General features: G+C 42.4%; 1 protein-coding gene across 1 annotated transcript in view; it reads right to left on the bottom strand.

Annotated features, from left to right (window-relative positions):
* SLC6A2 (solute carrier family 6 member 2) overlaps window positions 1-25,777 on the bottom strand; it is a 167,231-nt gene that overhangs the window by 58,698 nt on the left and 82,756 nt on the right. Inside the window, exon 7 of the mRNA XM_075836917.1 lies at window positions 20,649-20,773. Within this exon, the coding sequence (XP_075693032.1) occupies window positions 20,649-20,773 (125 nt within the window). The remainder of the gene's footprint in view (window positions 1-20,648; window positions 20,774-25,777) is intronic.

Below are 25,777 nucleotides of genomic sequence, written 5' to 3'. Positions count from 1 at the left end.
GGCAAGCCCCTGACATCACTGTCCATATATGGACACTGATGTCAGTTGCTTCCCCAGAGTTCCAGAGCAGAGCCTATACTAGTGCTCCGCTCTGGGACACCGGCTCTGGGGTTGTCCCTGACATCACATTCCGGTCCAGGAGGATACCCTGACATCACAGTGTATGAACAGTGACATCAGGGGCATTATCTACAGAGGGCACTGTGGCAGCATCTACAGAGGGCACTGTGGCCGCATCTACAGAGGGCACTGTGGCAGCATCTACAGAGGGCACTGTGGCAGCATCTACAGAGGGCACTGTGACAGCATCTACAGAGGGCACTGTGGCAGCATCTACAGAGGGCACTGTGACAGCATCTACAGAGAGCACTGTGGCAGTATCTACAGAGGGCTCTGTGGCATTATCTACAGAGGGCACTGGCAGCATCTACAGAGGGCACTGTGACAGCATCACACAAGGGCACTGTGGCAGCATCTACAGAGGGCACTGTGACAGCATCTACAGAGGGCACTGTGGCATTATCTACAGAGGACACTGTGGCCTTATGTACAGAGGGCACTGTGGCCTTATCTACAGAGGGCATTGTGACAGCATCTACAGAGGGCACTGTGGCAGTATCTAAAGAGGGCTCTGTGGCACGATCTAAAAAGGGGCTGCCTATTTTTGACATTTGTGTGTCTGCCAAATGCTGCCAACTGAACTGCCGGACTGCATTTAGCGACACTTAAACTGTAAAAGTGGATTGTTGAAATAAGCACGTGGAGAAATCTCTCAAATTTCCGGTAAGTTTAAACCTAGCACTATTATTATAGTAAAGTAGTATTATAGTAATATAGTGTTATAGTAGTTCAAATAACTAATTAATTAACAATAATTTTGTAATATATCAAATTTTAAAGTAATGCGGCCCGTCAACTTCGCATTTTTTCTATATGTGGCCCACTTACCCGCCCGAGTTTGAGACCCCTGACCTAGGCCATCAGTGTAATGTGTGGACACGCTGGGTCTTCTGAAGTGAAAGCCCTCTTTGTGGCAGGTCCTGAACATGGGAACTGCAGGAGTGACCCGGGAAGTAAGTATAAAGACAAAAAATAATTTGACCAAAAGAATAAGGATAAATGTAACAGCACAATGGCAGGGGAAAATAGGAAAACAGGCACCAAACAAATGCAGCTGAACAATGAGGTAAAAAGTAGAGTAAAATTAACAGAGGAAAAAGGAAATGGGAGGAAACCTCCAGCTCACCAATCTAACACTCCTGTGTTTGTAGTCGCCCGGATCAGCCGCGACGGCACGCGGCAGCAATTGAAGAAAAAACCAGAGGAGATCCAGCGATTGAAATGTCGATAGGAAAAACTAAGTTTCCACTTTATTAAAGTACAAGATAGATGCTTGAAAAAAACACCAGGAGGTAAAGACAAGGTGGTGATATGCGGCAATAGATAGCCTACGCGTTTCAGGCACTGGCTGTGCCCTTAATCATGGCTAAGTCGACTTAGCCATGATTAAGGGCACAGCCAGTGCCTGAAAGGCGTAGGCTATCTATTGCCGCATATCACCACCTTGTCTTTTCCTCCTGGTGTTTTTTTCAAGCATCTATCTTGTACTTTAATAAAGTGGAAACTTAGTTTTTCCTATCGATATTTCAATCGCTGGATCTCCTCTGGTTTTTTCGTAAAAAGTAGAGCTATGCCAGGAGCCCACTTACACCGCAAGCCTTCGCCAGGGGAAGATGATAGATCTTCGTCATCTTTCCCTGACGAAGCCCTGCCATGAAACGCTTGGGTGTAAGTGGGCATTTGGCATATCTCTACTGTCTCATTGTCCAGCTGCATTTGTTTGGTGCCTGTTTTCCTATTTTCCCCTGCTATTGTGCTGTTACATTTATCCTTATTCTTTTGGTCAAATTGTTTTTTGTCCTTATACTTACTTCCCAGCTTACTCCTGCAGTCTATTTACAACGTATCATTTTGTGGAATAGGTGTTATTGCCAGTAGCCCACTCTGTAATTTCTGTTCTGTGTGGACTCCTTTAACCCCTTCCCGACATCCGCCGTATACTGTATATACGTTGTATAGAAAGATTTCCACAGCACTCACTATAAGGGTATGTTCACACACGTTTTTTAAGCAACTTGCGTTTTTTGCGCCATTTTATACGTCCGTTTTTGGAGCTGTTTTTCTATTGAGTCATTAAAAATGGCTCAAGATGTGACATGCCCTTCTTTTTACGAGGCGTTTTTTTACGCGGCTGTTTTTAAAAATGGGCGCGTTAAAAACGTCCCGTGGGAACAGAACGCCGTTCTTCCCATTGAAATCAATGGGCAGATGTTTGAAGGCATTCAGCCTCTGTATTTTTAGCCATTTTTCGGGACATTTACGGCCCGAAAAACGGCTGAAAATAACCCGTGTGAACATACTCTTACAGAAGCTCCCCACTTAGCGACAAAAGGGATGCAAATTCAATGTCCAGAAATCCCATCTGGGCAATACTTAAATGGTGAAAAAACTTGAGGACAGCATCCATGTGGTAAAGAAGTTGTAGTGTTTAACACATCCCAAATATACAAAAAGCAAAAGCTATGTTTCGACCCCGCTGGAGTTGAAAAAGACTCGGGGTCGAAACGTAGCTTCTGGTTTCTGTATATTTAGGATGTGTTAATAAACACTACAACTTCTTTGCCACATGGATGCTGTCCCCAAGTTTTTTAACTGTATACTGTAAATACGGCGCACAACGGGTAGGGGAGTATGGAGCAGGCTCACGGGCTGAGCCCACTTCATAAAGCGAGCGTGTCAGCTGTGTGTTACAGCCGACACTTCCGGGTAACGAGCAGGATACCACTCATTTAACTTGTTAAATGCCGTGGTTAATATCGACTGTAGCATTTGAATGACTAAAACCATGTAACGTTCCAACGGGCCCCTCCGGCAGGGTTTCATAGGCGAATGTCAGTAACACGATATAACATTAGTTATGAGTTAATGGAATCGCTGTTTTTTCCTGATAAACCCCACAAATATATTTTTTACAGTTTTCCACTACGTTATGTGAGACAATAATTAGTGCCGTGAAAATCTACAACTCATCCTGCAAAAAACAAGCCCTCATACGGCTATATATATTGATGGAAAAATAAAAAAGTTATGGCTTTTAGAAGGTGGGGAGGAAAAAACGAAAGTGAAAATCTGAAAAATAGCTGCGGCGGGAAAGTGTTAAACAAAAATGTATGTGTTTTTTAGATGCGTTTCTTTAGGCTTTGAGTTTGAAAACGCAATAAAAACTGAACAAAAACGCACAATATGAACCCAGCCTATAAGGGCTTGCCCACACGTAACGGAATTGCTGCAGAAATATTCTGCAGCAATTCCGCAGAAACTAGCAGGATTTCCGCTGCGGAAAAAACGCACCATTTCCTGCGTTTTTACTGCAGAAAATGGTGCGGATTTTGCGGCGTTTTTCTCAATGTTGGGAGATGGTGACATCTCCTCTGAAAAACGCAGCAATTCAGTCCACTTTCCGCAGCAGGAATTGACATGCTGCGGTATGAAAATACACACCGCAGGTGAATTTATGGTCGGAAATTTTACGCAGTGTGTGGATGAAATTTATTAAATGCTGCTTCTGTATTCTGCTGCGTATTTTCCATCCGCAATTCCGGACGGAAAATACGCAGCATTTCCACTACGTGTGGACGAACCCTAACTACTGGTCTTTATAATTCAATCAATTACAGCTGGAATATCAGTGCAAAAATGTTTTGAGCCTACAAGTCCCAGACTTCCTATAAGAAAGATCTTTACTCATGCTTTAGAAAAGATCATACACATACATGCCTATTTAAAAAACAAACAAAAACAAAAGCAAAACAAATCACACTCAACTCCGAAAGTGCAGCGACAAATATCAGTGTCAGTACGCAGCCTCAGCACTTTCCTTCTATGTTACTATCATCTCGTATTTTTCAAGATTATTATAATTGACCTCTGTGGAGGTCTGAAAACATAATTGATGCACAAAGTTGTAACTTAGATTAAACTGCTTGTTACTAATAAACTGTGGCATGTCCTACAAGTGCAAACAAAATAACTGATTCAGATTTATTGATATTCTGTACTATCGGATCCTATAGTAGGAACGTCTAGCAAGATTTAAATAAGAAATATTTGATTTTTTTACTGTAAACCTTTGCAGAAATTATAAATCACTTTTAACATGTGTGACCTACTGTATATAAAACATATAAATCTGTGGTCATAAAAAGGCAGACTTATAAATTGAAGTACTTCAAATCCACATGAGGGCAGTCAAATGTAGGTTTTCCTAAAGTTTAAAATTTGAACCCTGTTTTCTATTATAAACGGAGATTAACAGATTACCAACCGGCAGAGAATAACTACAAATTACAGGTTTCCATAGCACAACATTGAGTAGACAGACCACCCTGCATGTGTTTACCGCTGAATGCGGATTAAACATCAGTCATGCTATTGTATTAAACAGACTGACGGAAATGTCTCCACTCTTTGTTAATTTCACCGTGGCGGCAAGCAAAGGAAGCACTGTATATATGATTGTCCAAAATAATAGTGTCACATATCACATAAGCATGACTGAATGGGGTTGTCAAATTTGTTTGGCTATTACACTTCTATCTCCTTAGGCTGGGTTCACACGAGCACGTTACGTCCGTACTGGACGGAACGTATTTCGGCCACAAGTCCCGAACCGAACCCACTGCAGGGAGCCGGGCTCCTAGCATCATAGTTATGTACGATGCTAGGAGTCCCTGCATCGTTGCAGGACATCTGTCCCGTACTGTAATCATGTTTTCATTACGGGACAGTAGTTCCACGGAGAAGCAGGGACTCCTAGCGTCGTACATAACTATGATGCTAGGAGCCCGGCTCCCTGCAGTGTGTTCGGTCCGGGACTTGCGGCCGCAATACGTTCCGTCCATTACGGACGTAACATGGTCGTGTGAATCCAGCCTAAAAGGTAACTCAATCCAAAAGGCATTAATGCAGCATCTGTTCATGTAATACATATAGCTTATGTGACAATAAATAGAATTATAAGTGACAGCCAGCACGGTTTTACTAAGGACAGAAGTTGTCAAACCAACCTGATTTGTTTTTATGAAGAGGTGAGCAGAAGCCTAGACAGAGGGGCCGCTGTGGATGTAGTGTTTTTTGGACTTTGCAAAGGAATTTGACACTGTCCCTCATAGACGTCTAATGGGTAAATTAAGGACTATAGGCTTAGAAAGTATAGTTTGTAATTGGATTGAGAATTGGCTCAAGGACCGTATCCAGAGAGTTGTGATAAATGATTCCCACTCTGAATGGTCGCCGGTTATAAGTGGTGTACCCCATGGTTCGGTGCTGGGACCACTATTATTCAACTTATTTATTTATGATATAGAGGATGCCATTAATAGCACTATTTCTATGTTTGCACATGACACCAAGCTATGTAGTAATGTTAAGTCTATGGAAGATGTTCAAGCGGATTTAAACAAACTAAATGTTTGGGCATCTACTTGGCAAATGAAGTTTAATGTAGATAAATGTAAAGTTATGCATCTGGGTACCAACAATCTGCATGCATCATATGTCCTAGGGGGAGCTACACTGAGGGAGTCACATGTTGAGAAGGATCTGGGTGTACTTGTAGATCATAAACTAAATAACTAAATAACAGCATGCAATGTCAATCAGCTGCTTCAAAGGCCAGCAAGATATTGTCGTGTATTAAAAGAGGCATGGACTGGTGGGACAGGGATGTAATATTGCCACTTTACAAAGCATTAGTGAGGCCTCATCTAGAATATGCAGTTCAGTTCTGGGCTCCAGTTCATAGAAAGGATGCCCTGGAGTTGGAAATAATACAAAAAAGAGCAACGAAGCTAATAAGGGGCATGGAGAATCTAAGTTATGAGGAAAGATTAGAAGAATTAAACCTATTTAGCCTTGAAAAAAGACGACTAAGGGGGAACATGATTAATTTATATAAATATATTAATGGCACATACAAAAAATATGGTGAAATCCTGTTCCATGTAAAACCCCCTCAAAAACAAGGGCACTCGCTCCGTTTGTAGAAAAAAAAGGTTCAATCTGCAGAGGTGACAAGTCTTCTTTACTGTGAGAACTGTGAATCTATGGAATAGTCTACCGCAGGAGCTGGTCACAGCAGGGACAGTAGATGGCTTTAAAAAAGGCTTAGATAATTTCCTAGAACAAAAAAATATTAGCTCCTGTGTGTAGAAAACTTTTCCTTCCCTATTCCCATCCCTTGGTTGAACTTGATGGACATGTGTCATTTTTCAACTGTGCTGACTATGTAACTAAGTAACATGTATATGCATATATATATATATATATATATATATATATATATATATATATATATATATATATATATATATAGGTATATACAAAGTCAGGCAGCACTGGCAGCGTGTGGGTGCAAGCTCTGAGGAACAGACCAAGTTCCAAGTACATACAAATCGAAATATGAGCAGCAACTCCAAGGTTCAAGTGAAAAATGGGTACTTTATTGCCCATGCGACATTTCAGCTCCGTCCACTGGAGCCTCTCTCAAGCGTAGAGAAAGAAAAAAGGGGCAAAAAGCTGTGCAAGCCAAAAAGGTCAATATCTAGGTATATACAAAGTCAGGCAGCACTGGCAGCGTGTGGGTGCAAGCTCTGAGGAACAGACCAAGTTCCAAGTACATACAAATCGAAAAATGAGCAGCAACTCCAAGGTTCAAGTGAAAAAATGGGTACTTTATTGCCCGTGCGACGTTTCAGCTCCGTCCACTGGAGCCTTTCTCAAGCGTAGAGAAAGAAAAAAGGGGAAAAAAGCCGTGCAAGCCAAAAAGGTCAATATCTAGGTATATACAAAGTCAGGCAGCACTGGCAGCGTGTGGGTGCAAGCTCTGAGGAACAGACCAAGTTCCAAGTACATACAAATCGAAAAATGAGCAGCAACTCCAAGGTTCAAGTGAAAAAATGGGTACTTTATTGCCCGTGCGACGTTTCAGCTCCGTCCACTGGAGCCTCTCTCAAGCGTAGAGAAAGAAAAAAGGGGCAAAAAGCTGTGCAAGCCAAAAAGGTCAATATCTAGGTATATACAAAGTCAGGCAGCACTGGCAGCATGTGGGTGCAAGCTCTGAGGAACAGACCAAGTTCCAAGTACATACAAATCGAAAAATGAGTAGCAACTCCAAGGTTCAAGTGAAAAAATGGGTACTTTATTGCCCGTGCGACGTTTCAGCTCCGTCCACTGGAGCCTCTCTCAAGCGTAGAGAAAGAAAAAAGGGGCAAAAAGCCGTGCAAGCCAAAAAGGTCAATATCTAGGTATATACAAAGTCAGGCAGCACTGGCAGCGTGTGGGTGCAAGCTCTGAGGAACAGACCAAGTTCCAAGTACATACAAATCGAAAAATGAGCAGCAACTCCAAGGTTCAAGTGAAAAAATGGGTACTTTATTGCCCTGCGACGTTTCAGCTCCGTCCACTGGAGCCTCTCTCAAGCGTAGAGAAAGAAAAAAGGGGCAAAAAGCTGTGCAAGCCAAAAAGGTCAATATCTAGGTATATACAAAGTCAGGCAGCACTGGCAGCATGTGGGTGCAAGCTCTGAGGAACAGACCAAGTTCCAAGTACATACAAATCGAAAAATGAGCAGCAACTCCAAGGTTCAAGTGAAAAAATGGGTACTTTATTGCCCGTGCGACGTTTCAGCTCCGTCCACTGGAGCCTTTCTCAAGCGGCTTGGGCTTGAGAAAGGCTCCAGTGGACGGAGCTGAAACGTCGCACGGGCAATAAAGTACCCATTTTTTTCACTTGAACCTTGGAGTTGCTGCTCATTTTTCGATTTGTATATATATATATATATATATATATATATATATATATATATATATATATATATATGTATATATATAGGAAAAAGCAAAGTACAGGGTGGGCCATTTATATGGATACACCTAAATAAAATGGGAATGGTTGGTGATATTAACTTCCTGTTTGTGGCACATTAGTATATGGGAGGGGGGAAACTTTTCAAGCTGGGTGTTGACCATGGCTGCCATTTTGAAGTCGGCCATTTTGTATCCAACTTTAGTTTTTTCAATGGGAAGAGGGTCATGTGACACATCAAACTTATCGAGAATTTCACAAGAAAAACAATGGTGTGCTTGGTTTTAACATTACTTTATTCTTTCATGAGTTATTTACAAGTTTCTGACCACTTATAAAATGTGTTCAAAGTGCTGCCCATTGTGTTGGATTGTCAATGCAACCCTCCTCTCCCACTCTTCACACACTGATAGCAACACCACAGAAGAAATGCTAGCACAGGCTTCCAGTATCCATAGTTTCAGTTGCTGCACATCTCGTATCTTCACAGCATAGACAATTGCCTTCAGATGACCCCAAAGATAAAAGTCTAAGTGGGTCAGATCGGAAGACCCAGGGGGCCATTCAACTGGCCCACGACGACCAATCCACTTTCCAGGAAACTGTTCATCTAGGAATGCTCGGACCTGATACCCACAATGACATAAATAACTCATGAAAGAATAAAGTAACGTTAAAACCAAGCACACCATTGTTTTTCTTGTGAAATTCTCGCTAAGTTTGATGTGTCACATGACCCTCTTCCCATTGAAAAAACTAAAGTTGGATACAAAATGGCCGACTTCAAAATGGCCGCCATGGTCAACACCCAGCTTGAAAAGTTTCCCCCCTCCCATATACTAATGTGCCACAAACAGGAAGTTAATATCACCAACCATTCCCATTTTATTTAGGTGTATCCATATAAATGGCCACCCTGTATAGGAGCTGCACCGTAGCATGCAGTGAGGGTGCTATCCTCGGGGGAGACTTGACATGAAACCCCAAATACGCAGAATCGCAATCCAGAGGAAAAGAGGCAGCACTCCAATATTATAAAGATCCAAAATTTGTATTCAGCCAACATAGAGGCAATGTGTCACCTTCCCATTGAAGGCATTTTCAAGCTTGAAAATGCCTTCAATGGGAAGGTGAAACGTTGCCTCTATGTTGGGTGAATAAAATTTTTGGATCTTTATAATATTGGAGTGCTGCCTCTTTTCCTCTGGATTGCGATTATATATATATATATATATATATATATATATATATATATATATATATATATTACATATATTATAAAGAGGTATATATAAAAAAAATTGTGATTTGTCTGTTCATAATAAAAATTTAAAACATGGAATTAATCAAACTAATCTAGAAAATTAAAACCTCATAAGTCTTGTAACAAAAAATAAAGTAAAAATAGTTGTGATATTCAAAGTGGTTGCAAAGATATTATCGTTTAAAGAAGTGCATATCAGAAATGGAAAATTTGACCTGGACACAGGGGTATCAATGGCCCTTGGTCATGAAAGGGTTAAATGCAAGGAATTTTTAACAATATTAATATTTTCTGTTTCACCTCCTACCCCATAATAACTTCTCCCTGTACTACAGCCCTTAATGGATGGCTTGGTGGTGTAGAGATTGTGTTCTTTCTCTATTATCAGTCTCTATCACACCATGATGGATTGAAAGGACAGCTCCCTTGCTTTTGTTCCACAGGCCCTAGATCATTCAAGGATAATACAGGCAACCTTAGTCCATTCTCTGACACCAACACATATTTGGCCCACAGCCGTTTAGAGATCCTCAAAAATGTGTGGCATCAACCTTTCTTATTGCTTCTCCCAAAAAAGGCTCATGACCAAATGTTAAATGGAAGTCTAAAAAGATGGGGACCTTTAGGCTATGTTCACATGGGGTATTTTGCCGAGTTTTTTGACGCGGAAACCGCGTCGCAAAACTCGGCAAAAACGGCCCGAGAACGCCTCCCATTGATTTCAATGGGAGGCGTCGGCGTCTTTTTCCCGCGAGCAGTAAAACTGCCTCGCGGGAAAAAGAAGCGACATGCCCTATCTTCGTGCGCTTCCGCCTCTGACCTCCCATTGACTTCAATGGGAGGCAGGAGAAAGCGTATTTCTCGCTGTTTTTTGCCCGCGGCGCTCAATGGCTGCGGGCGAAAAACGGCGCGATAATCGCCGCGAAAATCGGCGTGCAGGGAGAGGAATATCTGCCTCAAAGTTCCAAACGGAATTTTGAGGCAGATATTCCTCCCCCAAAATACTCCGTGTGAACATAGCCTAATACCTTTCCTGACAGATAGAAGATATGCTTCTTTCTCTCCAAAAAAAGGGCCAGGCCAGATGTGAAAATATAATACTTAGGAACGATACTGCACCAAGCTAATTTCTGATAGGCAGCGACAACCGACTTGAAATGGATCCAGATTAAAGAGCATATCATGAGTAATCTTCCTGCTTTGCTTCAGGGCCCGCAAGTTTCCATAACAGACATTCAAATGTAAGGGTGGTGCAACCAGTTCAATATATGAACACAGGAACCAGGCAGGTAGCCGATTTTACACAACTTTACTTCAGAAATGAAATGAGTATCTGTGGGTTATATAGTGACATAATATCACTCTCTGCAAATACCCACTTATCAGTCACAGGCTTCTCCTCAGCTCCCAACTGCCACATCAGTGAGGACAGTAGCAGCAGTTCTTAGCCTCTCCTGTAACTGTCTCAGTCTCCACAGTTTCTCCATTGATGCTGCTCTCTTTATAGACTTTGCTGTCAGAGGTCTCTCTGTAGTCTCTCTTTATACTCTCCTCTCATGAGTTTCTCTGCAGTCTCTCTTCCTTCACCAGTTACTAACTGTCACGCCCTTGTCTGCTCCTATAGCACAGAGCTCTGTCTCTTGCTCCTTCCCTTGCTTTCTAGAACTTTCCTCAGTCTGCTATGCTGGGCTTTCTGGGCATGCTCAGTACAATCTGTCAACTTACTCATTAATAAAAATATTCCTTCTACAAATATAACCAGATAGATAACAGTAATAACAAGCTAATAGTATACATACGATATAGTACAGCAGAATACAGGTTACACAGACTACAATCATTTGTACCAACCATGCTCACCCCTCTTACACTTTCCCCCTTGTTTGTACATTGTAGTCCTTTACAATGCTGCAGCCATGTTGGGAGACCTAGTGCAAAGGGCACTCCTAACACGTTGCACAGGATACCCATTTGCCTTTACGGGGGCAGCACCAGGGCCAGTTACATTATCCGCCTTTGGACCTTGTCGTCTATCAACAATATAAAATTCCACAGGTTCACCTTTTTTTAGACGGCGGACAAGCTGATCAATTCAACTGTAATGTACAAACTCATTGTTGTTGGTATCATGTCTCTTAATAAGGTCATACCCTTTGTACATAGCAAACCACTGCACAGTTCCTGAAAACGTCATTGTTGGCATCAGTGGCGGATTATCATATGGGCGATTCGGGCGGCCGCCCGGGGCCCGAGGCTCCCAGGGGGCCCATGGCAGCCCGAATCGCACATCATCTTGCTAACTAACGAAGATGAGGAGGGGAGGAGAGGGAATTGGCCGGGAAAGGGGTAGGACACGCCTCCCTGACAAGTGCGGGCCGCCGCCATTGAGTAACAGAACAGCGACGGACGGCTGTTCTGTTACTCCGAATCTGCAAGACAAGAGCCGGGCGGTCAGTCACCGGCGCTGAGGTCAGTACAGCAGGCTTATCCTCCTGCCCAACTGGTTCCCGACTGCTGGCTGTATTTTTACGGCCAGCGGTCAGGGACGGGTCCTTAACACCCGAGCCATAGACTTTCTACGGCTCGGGTTTTAACTTGCTGCCCGCGCGATCGGGCAGCTGAATGTCGGGTCTCCGGCTGTCAGTGACTGCCGGGGACCCTGAGGAGAAGACAGAAGCAGCTTTCGCTGCTTCTGTCTTCTCCTATGTCTTCTTACACAGCGTTCAATGAACGCTGTGTATAGGAATAGAGACAGCAGCAGTGGCGCTGTCTCTATTCCTCCCGGTGATCATGTGACTGGTCACATGATCGCCGGGTGCCGTTAGTGACAGACTGCTGCTGGGTCTAACTAGACCCAGCACAGCCCTATTAGTGACAATCGTCACTAGGAGAGGGCTGATTTCCCCTGTAACTGGGGCTGCTGTGCAGCTCCAGTTACAGTGGAAAAACATGGTGTAAAAGAAAGAAAAAATATATATAAAGTTCCCCAAAGGTCTTTTTTGACCTTTGAGGAACAGACCATAGTAATAAAAAAATAGGAAAGTAAAGTGCAAAAAAAAATGAAATAATAAATACACATAAAATACCCACCCCAATAAAAACCGTCGTCCCCCCCCCCCCGCCAATCATTGTTGTAACGCTAGCCAGTGGCGTAACTACCGCGGTAGCAGCAGTAGCGGCTGCTATGGGGCCCGGGGCTTGAGGGGGCCCGTGCCGCCAGCCGACACGCCCTCCCAAATACCCGGTGGCGCCGCTAGCACCGCTACTGTGGGGCCTGCGCCACCGAGCCTTACACAGGCACTCTCATGCCTGTAGGTGTCGCTAGCACCGGAGGGGGCCCCGGTGCTAGCGGCAGCCAAATACATGTATTAGCACTGAATGGCCGGGCATGTTCAGTGCCTGACCATCCAGTGCCTTACAATGACACTGATTGGCTAGCGGCGCGATGACATCATCGCGCCGCTTCCATGCTTGGAAGGTGCTGATTGGCGGGGCAAGTCATTCTGCCCCGCCAATCAGCGTCATTGAAGGACGCTCATTCAGCTCCTGCAGACATGCTCAGAAGAGAGCATGTCTGCATCGCCAGTGAACAGCGTGGGAACCGGAGAATGTGAGTATGTCAACTTTATATATTTTTTTCCTCATAAAAATGTGAATGGCATTATCTATAGTGAGGGGGGTCTATCTACAGGGGGGGTCGTCTTTATGTGGGCTATTATATATAGGGGGTCTATATGTGGGGCAGTAGCTACAGGGGGTCTATATGTGGGGCAGTAGCTACAGGGGGGGTCTATATGTGGGGGTGTGGCCCACTATATACAGGGGGGGTCTATATGTGGGGCACTAGCTACAGGGGAGGTCTGTATGTGGGGATGTGGGCCACTATCTACAGGGGGGTCTATATGTGGGGCAGTATATGTGAGACACTATACAGGGGTGGGCTATATGTAGAGCACTATCTATAGGGGAGCTATTTTTTAGGGTACTTTCTATAGGGGTGGGCTATGTGTGGGACACTATATACAGGGGTGAGTTACCTGTGGGGCACTAGCAACAGGGTGGCTATATGTAGTGCACAGTCTACAGGGGTGGGCTATATGTGGGACAATATCTACAGAGGTGGGCTATACGTGGAGCACTAACTATAGGGGAAGCTATATGTAGGGCAGCACGGTGGCTCAGTGGTTAGCACTATTGCCTTGCAGCTCTGGAGTCCATATGTGGGCACTATCTACAGGGGCTTCTATGTAGGTCACTATCTACAGGGGGCACTATCTACAGGGGGCACGGTGTGTGTGTGTGTGTGTGTGTGTGTGTGTGTGTGTGTGTGTGTGTGTGTGTGACAGTTATATTTAGAGGTGTTGAGAATTTTAACTTTGTTTATAGGTGCAGAAATGTTTTAAAAGTGAGAAGCTGAAGACATCTAAACGGAAAACTGCAGAAATGGGTCATGGCCGGGAGAAATCCATCATAGATGTCTGAACCGGAGGGAGAAGAAAAGAACTAGAATCTGAGACGTCACCGGTGAGTCTCTTAATGTAAATGTTTATTCTGCCTCTAATCAGTATTGTAGTCACTGTATGATCTGCAGCGAGATGATGGTGGTATGATTTTTTTTTGTGAAACCGCATCTCCCAGCATATCCTTACCATTGTTCCGGCCATGCTGGGAGCTGTAGTTTTACGCTGTACAAACCTATGCGCAGTGGCGTAACTACCGCTATAGCAGCCGTAGCGACTTCTACGGGGCCTGCAGCATGAGGGGGCCCGTGCCACCCGCCGGCACGGCCCCTCCCATGGCCGCAGGCTCCGCTAGCAGCCGCTATGGCTGCTACAGCGCGACGCCACTGAAGGGGTTGTTCCTACAAAATACATGCATCCCCTAACCACAGGATAGGGGATACATGTGGGATCGCTGGGACGCCCAGCGATGAGGAGAACGGGGGACCGAAAGTCCCCCCTAAGTTCTCCATGACAAACCTCGGACTTCCGTAGTCTGTCTGCAGCTCCATGGAAATGACTTGCGCACCGGTCGTGCTTGTGCGCATGCGTGACCGGCGCTCCTTTCATTTTTATTGAGCTGCGCAGACGCCGGAAGTCCGAGGTTAGTCATGGAGAACTTCGGGGGACTTATCACTGCCAGCGATCACACATGTATCCCCTATCCTGTGGATAGGGGATGCATGTCTTTTGTAGGACAAACTATAGGCCGTTTTTTTTTTGGGGGGGGGGGGTCTGTATGGCGTAATCTACAGAGGGGGCTGTATGGCGTTATCTACAGAGGGGGTCTGTATGGCGTTATCTACAGGGGGGTCTGTAAGGTGTTATCTACAGAGGGGGCTGTATGGCGTTATCTACAGGGGGGCTGTATGGCGTTATCTACAGGGGGGGCTGTATGGCGTTATCTACAGGGGGGCTGTATGGCGTTATCTACAGGGGGCTGTGTATGGTGCTATCTATAGGGGGGCGCTGTGTGGTGGAATCTATAGGGAGGCACTATCTACAAGGGGGGGGGTTGTGTGATACCCAGCAGAGGGGGGGGGGCCCAGTCTTTCCTAGTTACGCCCCTGACGCTAGCGCTGACCCAATTACCCTAATATAGACATGTAATATATTAAAATTTACGGTAAACAATGACGATTACAAATAAAAGGTCTATTTTATGGTAAAACTATGTTATTACAAAAAAAAATAGCTGAAACGTAGAAAAGCTTATTTTTTTACTATTATTTTCAAACTTTATGAATAAAAATTCTAAAATAGCAAAAAAGGTGTGTATAAAAACGATAAAAAAAAAGAAACCTGCATTGTCTACGGAAAAAACGTCGCAAAAATCACGTCGTTTTTTATTTCTTTTTTATAAAAATGTGTGTTTGGTGCAACTTTGTAATTACGTTTTATTAAAAAATATTTTCACATTTTGAGATACAGCTGCTTTGTATCCTGTATCCGTCAGGTCAGCAGGACTGACGGGATCAGTGAAACGGGCCCTGCGCTAAATTATAATCTTAGATGTGATAGATTTGAGGTGGATCCTGCGTGTCACTGATCCTGTCAGTCCTGCTGACCTGACGGATACAGGATACAAAGCAGCTGTATCTCAAAAAGTAAAAATATTTTTTAATAAAACGTAATTACAAAGTTGCACCAAACACACATTTTTATAAAAAATAAATAAAAACTACGTGATTTTTGCGACGTTTTTTCCGTAGACAATGCAGGTTTCGTTTTTTATCGTTTTTATACACACCTTTTTTGCTATTTTACAATTTTTATTCATAAAGTTTGAAAATAATAGTAAACAAATAAGCTTTTTTACGTTTCAGCTATTTTTTTGGGTAATAACATAGTTTTACCCTAAAATAGACCTTTTATTTGTAATCGTCATTGTTTACCGTAAATTGTAATATATTACATGTCTATATTAGGGTAATTGGGTAATATATATATATATATATATATATATATATATAAAATTATGATATAAAGTTTTTAAATGTGTACATAACCTTGTGGCACTATATACAAGGGGGAGCGCTGTGTGCCACTATATACAAGGGGGAGCGCTGTGTGCCACTATATACAAGGGGGAGCACTGTGTGCCACTATATACAAGGGGGAGCGCTGTGTGGCACTATATACAAGGGGGAGCGCTGTGTGGCACTATATACAAGGGGGAGCGCTGTGTAGCACTATATACAAGGGGGGAGCGCTGTGTGGCACTATATACAAGGGGGAGCACTGTGTGCCACTATATACAAGGGGGAGCGCTGTGTGCCACTATATACAAGGGGGAGCGCTGTGTGCCACTATGTACAAGGGGGAGCGCTGTGTGGCACTATATACAAGGGGGAGCGCTGTGTGCCACTATATACAAGGGGGAGCGCTGTGTGGCACTATATACAAGGGGAGCGCTGTGTGGCACTATATACAAGGGGGAGCGCTGTGTGGCACTATATACAAGGGGGGGCTGTGTAGTGCTATCCACAGTGGTATGTGTGTGGCGCTCTTTATAGGGGGGGCTTTTTGGTGCTATTTACAAGAGGGGGAGGGCTGTGTGGCGCTCTCTACAGGGGGCTGTATGGCACTATCTATATGGGGCTGTGTGTAACGCTCTCTACGGGGAGGATGTGTGATATATAGAGGGGGCTGTGTATGGCGATATCTATGGGGGTGTGTAATATCTACAGGGGCTGTGTGTGGCACTATGTACAGGGGGCTGTGTGTGGCACTATGTACAGGGGGCTGTGTGTATGTGGTGTTTTACAGTGTGTGGTATTATTATATTCAGGCACGCAGTGTTTGGTGCTATTATATTTAGGGGCACAGTATGTGGCACCATGATAACTTTATTTTCGTTTATAGGTGTGGAAATGTTGGAAAAGTGAGGAGACGTCTGAGTGCCAAATTCTGCAGAAATTAGTCATGGCCGGGAGAAGTCGTCATGAGCTCTGGACCGGATGGAGAAGAAAAGAGGAAAAAAACTGCTAGAATCTGAGACGTCGTCACCTGTGAGTCACTAGATTTATAGAGAATCTGTCACCTCTCCTGACATGTTTATTATAGGAAATCCTTGTATTTCACAAAAAGTCTTTCTGCAGTCCAGGACTGATAGACAATTCCCCTTGTCAGGAGGTTGTGTCCCTGCACAGTGTGATACTCTCAGTATGTAGGGACACAGCCCTGTGACAAGGGAAATCGTAACACTGTTAATGCTTGCCCAAAAAAGTAGTGTCAAAAATAGTTACGGCGCGGCAGGGCGGCGGTTTGGAAGGGGGGCCCAAGTTTGGGTAACAGCCCAGGGCCCATGGTCTACTTAATCCGCCACTGGTTGGCATATTCCTCTCAGACACCATAGATGCCCTTGGCTCGGCAGTAGTTGTACTCGCAATGCAAGTGGTCTGTGTACTTGTCCACCCCCCGGCTTTTGGGTATTGGGAAATATGGAAGATACACCTTCCGTATTCTTTAAAATATCTGGCAAAATAGATACAGTTTGTTTATGCTGGTAACTCTGCCTATTGACAGTGCCACATCCAGAATCACAAAGTGGCTGCCTGTCACTATACTTTGGCACTATAACCTTTTTCTTCAGATCAGCTAGCTGATCTGTGAGGTTGTCAAGAGAAATGATGAACTTTTCCCTACATTCATGTCTTTTATGTACTTGAGAACTTGTTAGACAGTCTTGGGGTGTCTCTTTGGTTTCCTCCTGCACCTCACATTCAATCTGAAAACACTCTTGTTTGTGGTACTTAATTGTCTCTGTGAGTAACTTTGGAAAATTTATATCTGGGCAAGACTTTGCTCTCCTCCTCAAAAACTATTTTAAGGGAATGGACTTCAGTCCCAAAATAAATTGGTCACACAGCAGTCTATCAACAGACCCAAGACTAATAGCATCCATCTTCTGGAGCTTCTGCATTAACTCCTGCAGTAACAGTGCAAATTGCAGCAATGTTTCCCCTTCTTGTTGACACCTGGAGAAGAGTGCCCTCCTCAGTGAGGGGGCACATGAGATGTCTCCATATAAACAGTCTAAATATTCCACAATATCAAATAGATTTTTTCTGATTGTTTCAGAAGCCAGCAGCACCGCTCTCCTAGCCTTTTGTTCCAGCAATATGGCCAAATACACTTCATTAGCCTGTGGGACCCCATATAAGCGAGCTGCACATTTTAGTATCTCTGCCCACTCTGCCACTGGCATGTTAGAGCCATTGTATTTAGGCACACTGCCTGTACCTGCCATCATAGGGACTAACATTGCAGGGAAGTATGGGTTTCCCACCATATTTGCATGTAATTGTCTATATCCTGCCGACTACGCCAAAATGTAAGGGTGGCATAACCAGTTAATATATGAACACAGGAACCAGGCAGGTAGCAGATTTTACACAAATTTCATTCAGAAATGAAATGAGTATTTGTGGGTTATATGGTAACATAATATCAGTCTCTGTAAATACCCACTTATCAGTCACAGGCTTCTCCTCAGCTCCCAACTGCCACATCCGTGAGGACAGTCCCAGCAGTTCTTAGCCACACTCCTGTAACTGTCTCAGTCTCCACAGTTTTCTCCATTGATGCTGCTCTCTTTATAGCCTTTGCTTTCAGAGGTCTCTCTGTAGTCTCTCTTTATACTCTCCTTTCATGAGTTTCTCTGCATTATCTCTTCCTTCACCACTCACAAACTGTCACTCCCTTGTCTGCTCCTCTAGCACAGAGCTCCATCTCCTGCTCCTTCCCTTGCTTTCTAGAACTTTCCTCAGTCTCCCATGCTGGGCTTTCTGGGCAAGCTCAGTACAATCTGTCAACTTACTCATTAGTAAAAATATTCCTTCTACAAATATAACCAGACAGATAACAGTAATAACAAACTAACAGTATACATAAAGTGCAGCCAAATTTAGGCTATATAGGCTATAATCATTTGTGCCAGCCATGTTCACCCCTCTTACACAACATTGAAGCCACATATAACTGATCAACTTGGAGAATTTTAGAAATCAAAGACCCTATTCACTCTCCCCAATTGACATTCTAGTTTTAATATCACCAAAAGTATCTCCTCAAACATAGATTTGTCAGTATGGTAAATAAAGGGTATATAGAATATAGCCCAGCTTTTCCACTACAATAACATACTCAACTTTGAATGCTACAGTCATAGCAGTCCTTATCTTGACACAACAAAAGCCGTTGAAAAAGACAAGTTAAATTTTCCATTTTCTTGCCACTGTTTATTTAATGCGTAAAAGGTCAAGGTAAAGATGACTACATCTGTTTATATCCAGTCATTTTTATATCTTAGGCTCTGTTCACATCTGCGTTGGGGTCCCGTTCTGACGTTCCGTTGGAGGTTTCCGTCAGAACGGTACCCTGAGCAGACACAAACTGACACCGATTTGTCTCTTTTGTGCACTGGATCCGTCGTTTTGCCAGAAGCAATAGCGTAGATCGGGACCCCAACGCAGATGTGAACAGAGCCTTAAACAAGTAATTTTAGATATATTTAAAGATCCATCATATATTTTGTGGCTCTATCGCAGGAGATGCTATCATTCTTTGAATGACCACATGTCTCATTGAAAGCCACTTCCTTCTTAAATGGAATACTTTTACAGTCACCTATTTTAGTATTACAGTCAGTCCTGCTACTTTACAGTCGCGCCTGTGGTACTTCATGTCTGGATACAATTTCACTTTATTTTATATGCAGGTGAAAACTACAATTCTTTTGATACAGTCCTTGATGTATCTGATGTAACTTTTTTTTAGTGGGTTTTCAATACACATTAATAGTTTTCCTGCCCAATCTTGTTATTTTTTCTTTTTATAAGTGAAATAAAAAAATATTGTAAAAAATCTTTGAACATTCCTTCTGGCATTTATCATTGAGTTATCCATACATTAATATTTATGTCTGACATTGAATTGCAAGATAATGTGGACTGTCACAAAAATTAGCAGAAGTAACCAATTATTTGTCTCCTCTGATGGATATTTTGTAGCAAATTGTATGGCAGTATTTATTTTGGACAGTCTTTAAGTTCTGTTCCATCAAAGAAAATTTTATATACTTTTCTTATTAAATAAGCAAGATTGAAGAAACAATACTGAATATTGTATAATTTTACTTTTAAAAATGTAACTGTACCCCTGGTGAAAAGTGCAAACTTTGGTGTTCTTAGATGCTCATGTACAGTACCTTTGTGGAACCTTTCCCTTTAAAGCTCAGCTATTTGTGCTGCAGATCCTTCCAACAGTAAATTGGTATTATTGTCTGCCATGGTACAGATACAGTAGAGTTGCAGCCCAGTCCCGGTCACCGTTTCTACAAGCTCACATTACACTGACCCCTTAACCATTCGATCCTTCACTTCACTAATTTTTCAATTCTATTTTAGAAACTTTAATTTACACACTGAGGTGAATATCTTAAGAAGTTTTTAAGTTGAGGTATGCTTTAGGGGAGCTTTGGTTCGGAGTGAGATTAATACGCACTAATTTATTCTGTTGTAACATTATTTAGTGCTACAGCTAGTTATTATTAGGGATACGGCATTTAGATTGCCTTTGTAGTCTTTACAGTTGTAAGGCCCCATGCACACGACCGTAAAAAAACTCTGATTTTGCGGACCGCAATTGCGGTCCGCAAAAACTGACCCATTCACTTTCATTGAACGCGGATACCTTTTCCGTAGCACTACGGAAGGGTGTCCGTGCCGTGGAAATGTTCCGGGAATTATGGATCATGTCCGTTCTTTTGCATTTTGTGGGCCGTGCTCCCATACTTTGTATGGGAGCACGGCCCGAAAATGCGGCTGTCAGTCCGCGGCCGGACAAGCCCGCAATCGCGGACCGTGATTGCGGGCACGGTTGTGTGCATGGGGCCTAAGGCAATAGTGTGACATTAGAACTTGTGTTACATTGTGACAACGGAAAAACAAATCACTCACCTTCTGTAGCTACATCTTCAATTTTCACATTGTTTTTTTGAGCCATATAACCCAGTATTGAGAAGATAGCAAACCCAGAAATGAAACTTGTAACACAGTTCACAGTGCTTGTAAGCAAAGCATCCCTGTAATGAGAAATATGATACGGATGTAATTGCTGCTAATTTGACTTTACTATTGTTTGATTAAATAAGTAATTATAGATTATATTTGTTGCCGCAAAGGGAGGCAAAAAAGTACAAAAGTATTGTTCCAATTTTTTAAAGGGGAGGATAGTTCTCACAACATAAATGCCATTGCCTGTATCAATCGTCTCTATTAATGAGGTGTAATCGATATAACTAAAGATGCCATTGCTTGCATTGATTTTGTATTTCGTCTGCTGTTTCTGTACCATGCTTTTTCACATCTGCCATTGCCAAGGGAGATGTCTCTTTTAATAACATACATTATCTGATGCAGATAGAAAAACAGATTATGAACTTCTAATGTGCATGCTCCAAATGACGTGCAGACTTCAAGATACTACGTGGAGATAGCCAATGTTTTCAAAGGAATCATCAAAATAGAGTTTCAGATGCTAAACTAATTGATCAAATTGATAAAATGTGGATGCAAGATGTTATTAGCCCCCTTGAGGAACGATCCATTTTTGGCCTTTTTGTTTATGTGCATTGTTTCCATTGAAAAAAAATTATTTGTAGAAATGTATCTGTGCACCTGGAGTGGTTCATGTTGCACTACAGATGTAGCCAAGTTTATCTTGACTCTGAAAACTTGCTGCAGCGTGATATCACACAACAAAAGCCATTGAAAAAGTCATGCGTTAAGAGTCAAGATAAAAATGGCTACATCTGTATGTTGTTGACTGATTTATTTATTGCTTCTTCTGCTTTCTCGGACATTGCTTGTATATCTGCTAGTTCAGAGCTAAGTAAGGGTTTCCTGTAATGTATGCTCTTTCTCTCCCCGTCCTTTCTCGCAAGACTCTAGGCCAGACATGGGCAAACTACGGCCCGCGGGCCACATACGGCCCGTTAGGCTTTTTAATCCGGCCCGCCGAACTTGTCCAAGATATATCCGTCCTCAGCAGCTGCTAGTTCGCGCAGGAGGACGGATATATCCGTCCTGTGATCGCGCGGGTACTGACAGTTTACCCACGCGATCAGCGGCAGGAGCACGGCTGTTATACACAGCCTGGCTCCTGCTGCAACTGCCGGAATCGAAGCACGCGCCGATTCCGGCAGTTTAACCCATTAAATGCCGCTGTCAACAGTGACAGCGGCATTTAATGTGTTTGACAGAGGGGGGAACTCCCTCTGTCTCCCGATCGGCGCCCCCGCAAACAAATCGCGGGTCGCCGTCGGGTTTCCATGACAGCCGGGGGTCTAACAAAGACCCCCAGGTCTGTCTTCAGCATCTGCCTGTTAGGCGATGCCAGAGGCATGACCTAACAGATTGCCTGTCAGTTTTACACTGACAGGCAATAATGCTTTGGTATACGAAGTATACCAAAGCATTATATATGCGATCGGCACATCGCATAGTGAAGTCCCCTGGTGGGACTAAAAAAAAAAAAGTAAAACCGTTAAATAAAGTTTGTGAAAAAAAAAATAAAAAAAATTACAGTCAAAGTCAAATAAAACTACTTTTTTGCCCCAAAAAGTGGTTTTATTTAATAAAACGGTCAAAACAAATCACACATACACATATATGGTATCCCCGCGATCGTAACAACTTGACCAATAAAATGAACACATTAATTAAACCGCCGGATGAACGGCGTCCAAAGAAAACGCAAAAAACAACGGCAAAATTCTCTCTTTTCTCCCATTCCCCCCATAAAAAATAAAATAAAAGTTCATCTATAAGTCCTATGTACCCCAAAATAGTACTAATGAAAACTACACATTGTCCCGCAAAAATCAATCCCACGTACGGCCACATCGACGGAAAAATAAAAAAATTACGCCTCTTGGAACGCGGCGATGCAAAAACAAGTAATTTTTTTCTAAAAGGGTTTTTATTGTGCAAACGTAGAAAAAACATATAAAACCTTTACATATTTGGTATCCCCGTAATTGTGCCGACCCATAGAATAAAGTTAACATGTTATTTACGCTGCATAGTAAACGGCGTAAATTTATAACGTGAAAATTAATGCTGGAATAGCTGCTTATTTTCAATTCTCTCCTAAAATAAAGTTAATAAAAGTTAATCAATATGTTATAAGCATCTAAAAATGGTACAATTACAAAATACAACTCGTCCCGGAAAAAACAAGCCCTTATACGGCTATGTCGACGGAATAAAAAAAGAGTTACGACTCTTGGAATGCGACCGTGGAAAAACAAAAAATAATCCTTGGTCATTAACGTGCAAAATGGCCCGGTCATTAAGGGGTTAATGTGGCGCGTATTTCTCTTTATTTCACTTTAATTTTCACTTCGTTTCACGTCACCATTAAGCCCTTCGGTTTTCAAAGAGTACAATATCAGCCGTCACTTTGCCACGAAGCATGCAAACTATGCTAGCAAGCAGTCAACACAAGAACGGGCGGCTACTGCTCAGAGGTTGGCAGCTAATTTACAGAGTCAACAGAACTTTTTTCTTGATAAATCACAGTGCGTATGTTATTTTAATCTATTTACATTTCCTTCTCCCAGTATCTGCGAAATAGTATGTAAATGCCATATCTTGCATATTCCTTGAGACAAATTTATTAACTGAAATGGATTTGAATGGTAAGGGGTACTTGGCTTAGACACTTTGAGAAATACTGCTGTGACTTGTGTCTATTTCCGCTCCCTCTTTCACATGGACATTGCTGTGCAAGCTACGATGTCTTTGACCGCATATGCCACTAGTGTGCTTAGCAGGAGGTTAGCATGAAGCAGGGAAGAAATTACCTCTGGATTAGACACACACATGGCTTATTTGTAGCCTGTAACCATTAAACAGCAGCTGAATCAGTGGCGTACCATCCATGGAGGCAGACCACGCGACTGTTTAGGGGTCCATGGTGGGAGGAGGCCCTAGGATTACACTGCTTCTTCTACTTCCCTACACATGTCTCAGCGTTTTACTGCAGTCATCACTCGGAAGAGCTCAATGCATAGAGAATTTCACAGCTTTTATTTATATAAATAGTAACTCTATAAATTCATATGCGTGGAGCTCCCCCTAATGGTGGCTGCAGGCAGTCACAGTTTTAGAATTTACAGTGTAAAGGGGAAGCAGAGGATTTGAAGCTCATTGGGAACATTTATCAATGTATTTATGACACTTTTGCTGGCATAAATACCATATTATATATTCATGAATACCCTGTGCAATTTTTTTCTAAAATGTGCAACTGTGTCGGAAAAGGTGATTTGCACAATGTGTTTTCTTTTTTCTATTTATTTTGCTATGAGGCCCTATGACTTCTTTGTATGCCCCTGAGCTGATTCAACGTGTTGCACTTTGGACTACAGTTACTTCTTTAAGTTTTTTTTTTTCTCCTTTCATTTTTAGTTGAGTTGTTTAGGTACCATTATATAAAAAAAAAAATTATGCAGAACTGCAAAATCTTCCAGCAATGGGCAAATATCTTTATTAACACACCAATTATTGGGTTAAATAATCAAGAACTACACTTGAGCTAAACCATAAGATGCAAAACCCTTACCTGGTCAAGCTTACACACATCCAATGTACTAAAGGACTGGGTCTATAAAATCCCTCCTTAAGCAAGTATTTCACAGCCACTTGGTCGCTATGAAAGTGGACTTTTACAACAAAACCTATGTAATAAGCATGACGAAGTCATTAACATGTAATTCTTCTTTCTTTAATCTTGGATTTAGTCAAGCCTTTGACATGGAGCTTGAGAAGGGATATCCAGTGTGTTCAAACATTATGAAGACATTGTCCAGGGATAGCTCAGAAACTTTGAGCTTCCAGACTAATTATAAGCTGTGCTTTGAACAACTGATTTAATGGTTTTCAATGTGTATAAAACATTGAGTCCATTCTTCTAATTCCTAGATGGAATTTTAAGTATCTGAATAGACCAAAGACTAAAAGGCAACAGGATACCCCCAGGAGGCTCAAATGCAAGGGAAAAATCCATGGAAACAACTATTAGATTAGAAATTAAGTGGATGCACTTATTCATATCAGAATTTACACAGCTCAGCTAATTTTAGCGTAAATTTCAGTCTACAACTGCTTTCTGTGTACATACTAAGCCAAATCTATTATCCTCTTAGGAATCCGCTTTTGCTCTATACTGTAGTGTAGGGCCAGTGTTAGGGGTGGCAAACGCAGCAATTGCCCAAAGTCCCCTGCGGACAGGAACCTTAGGTGCAAACTAAAACCACTCAGTATTATTTAGCTTTATATAGTGGTATTATTTAGGAACTGAATTGTAGAATTACAGTATGTAAGAACTATATGGCAGCATTATGTGAGCTCTAAGAAAATATTATTTTAATACTGCATATTATTTGGCCACTATAAGTGGGGGCTATATTTGGCCCTAATTTGCTTGTTGCCCAGGGCCCCATTTTTTATAAAACCGGCCATACTTCAATAAAAGCTGTCAGCTTGTGTTGATTGATTGTTGTCATAGTTTGTTATGGGTCACCAGTCCTAAATGCCCAGAAATGGCAATACTCTGGGGAGGGGTTAACACTGTAACTTTCCACCCTTGCATACATCCGTGAACATGCTATAGTTGTGCAAACGTTTGTAGAAACATTTCAAGTTTTTTTTCTCAGATACAGCTTTGATTACAAAGCCCTTACAAGAGTAATATTCAATAACAATTTTTAAAAGTGGTCATTTAGATAATGAGACAACAATACGTTAAAATTAATTCTGTATTTTAAGAGACATTACATTGTAGGGCAAACTAGTTAACTCCGCTAGTTATCCCAGTCGGTAACTCCTATGCTAGTTGTTTTCCATTTTATTCATCTGTAGTTATACATCATGTGAATAATGAGAGTACACTACATGGCATAGAGGAAATTATTTTATGCAGAATAGCCATATCTCAGATGTACACTTTCACGTGCAACATGGATCACAAACACTTTTGCGTACGAAATATGACTTTTGGAAACTTTGAAGGATGCAACATT

The sequence above is a fragment of the Rhinoderma darwinii genome, chromosome 9 (genome assembly GCF_050947455.1).
Source record: "Rhinoderma darwinii isolate aRhiDar2 chromosome 9, aRhiDar2.hap1, whole genome shotgun sequence".
NCBI classification, from domain to species: Eukaryota; Metazoa; Chordata; class Amphibia; order Anura; family Rhinodermatidae; genus Rhinoderma; species Rhinoderma darwinii.
Note: the sequence above shows the minus strand (reverse complement) of the source record. Positions and strands in the feature narration are given on the sequence as shown.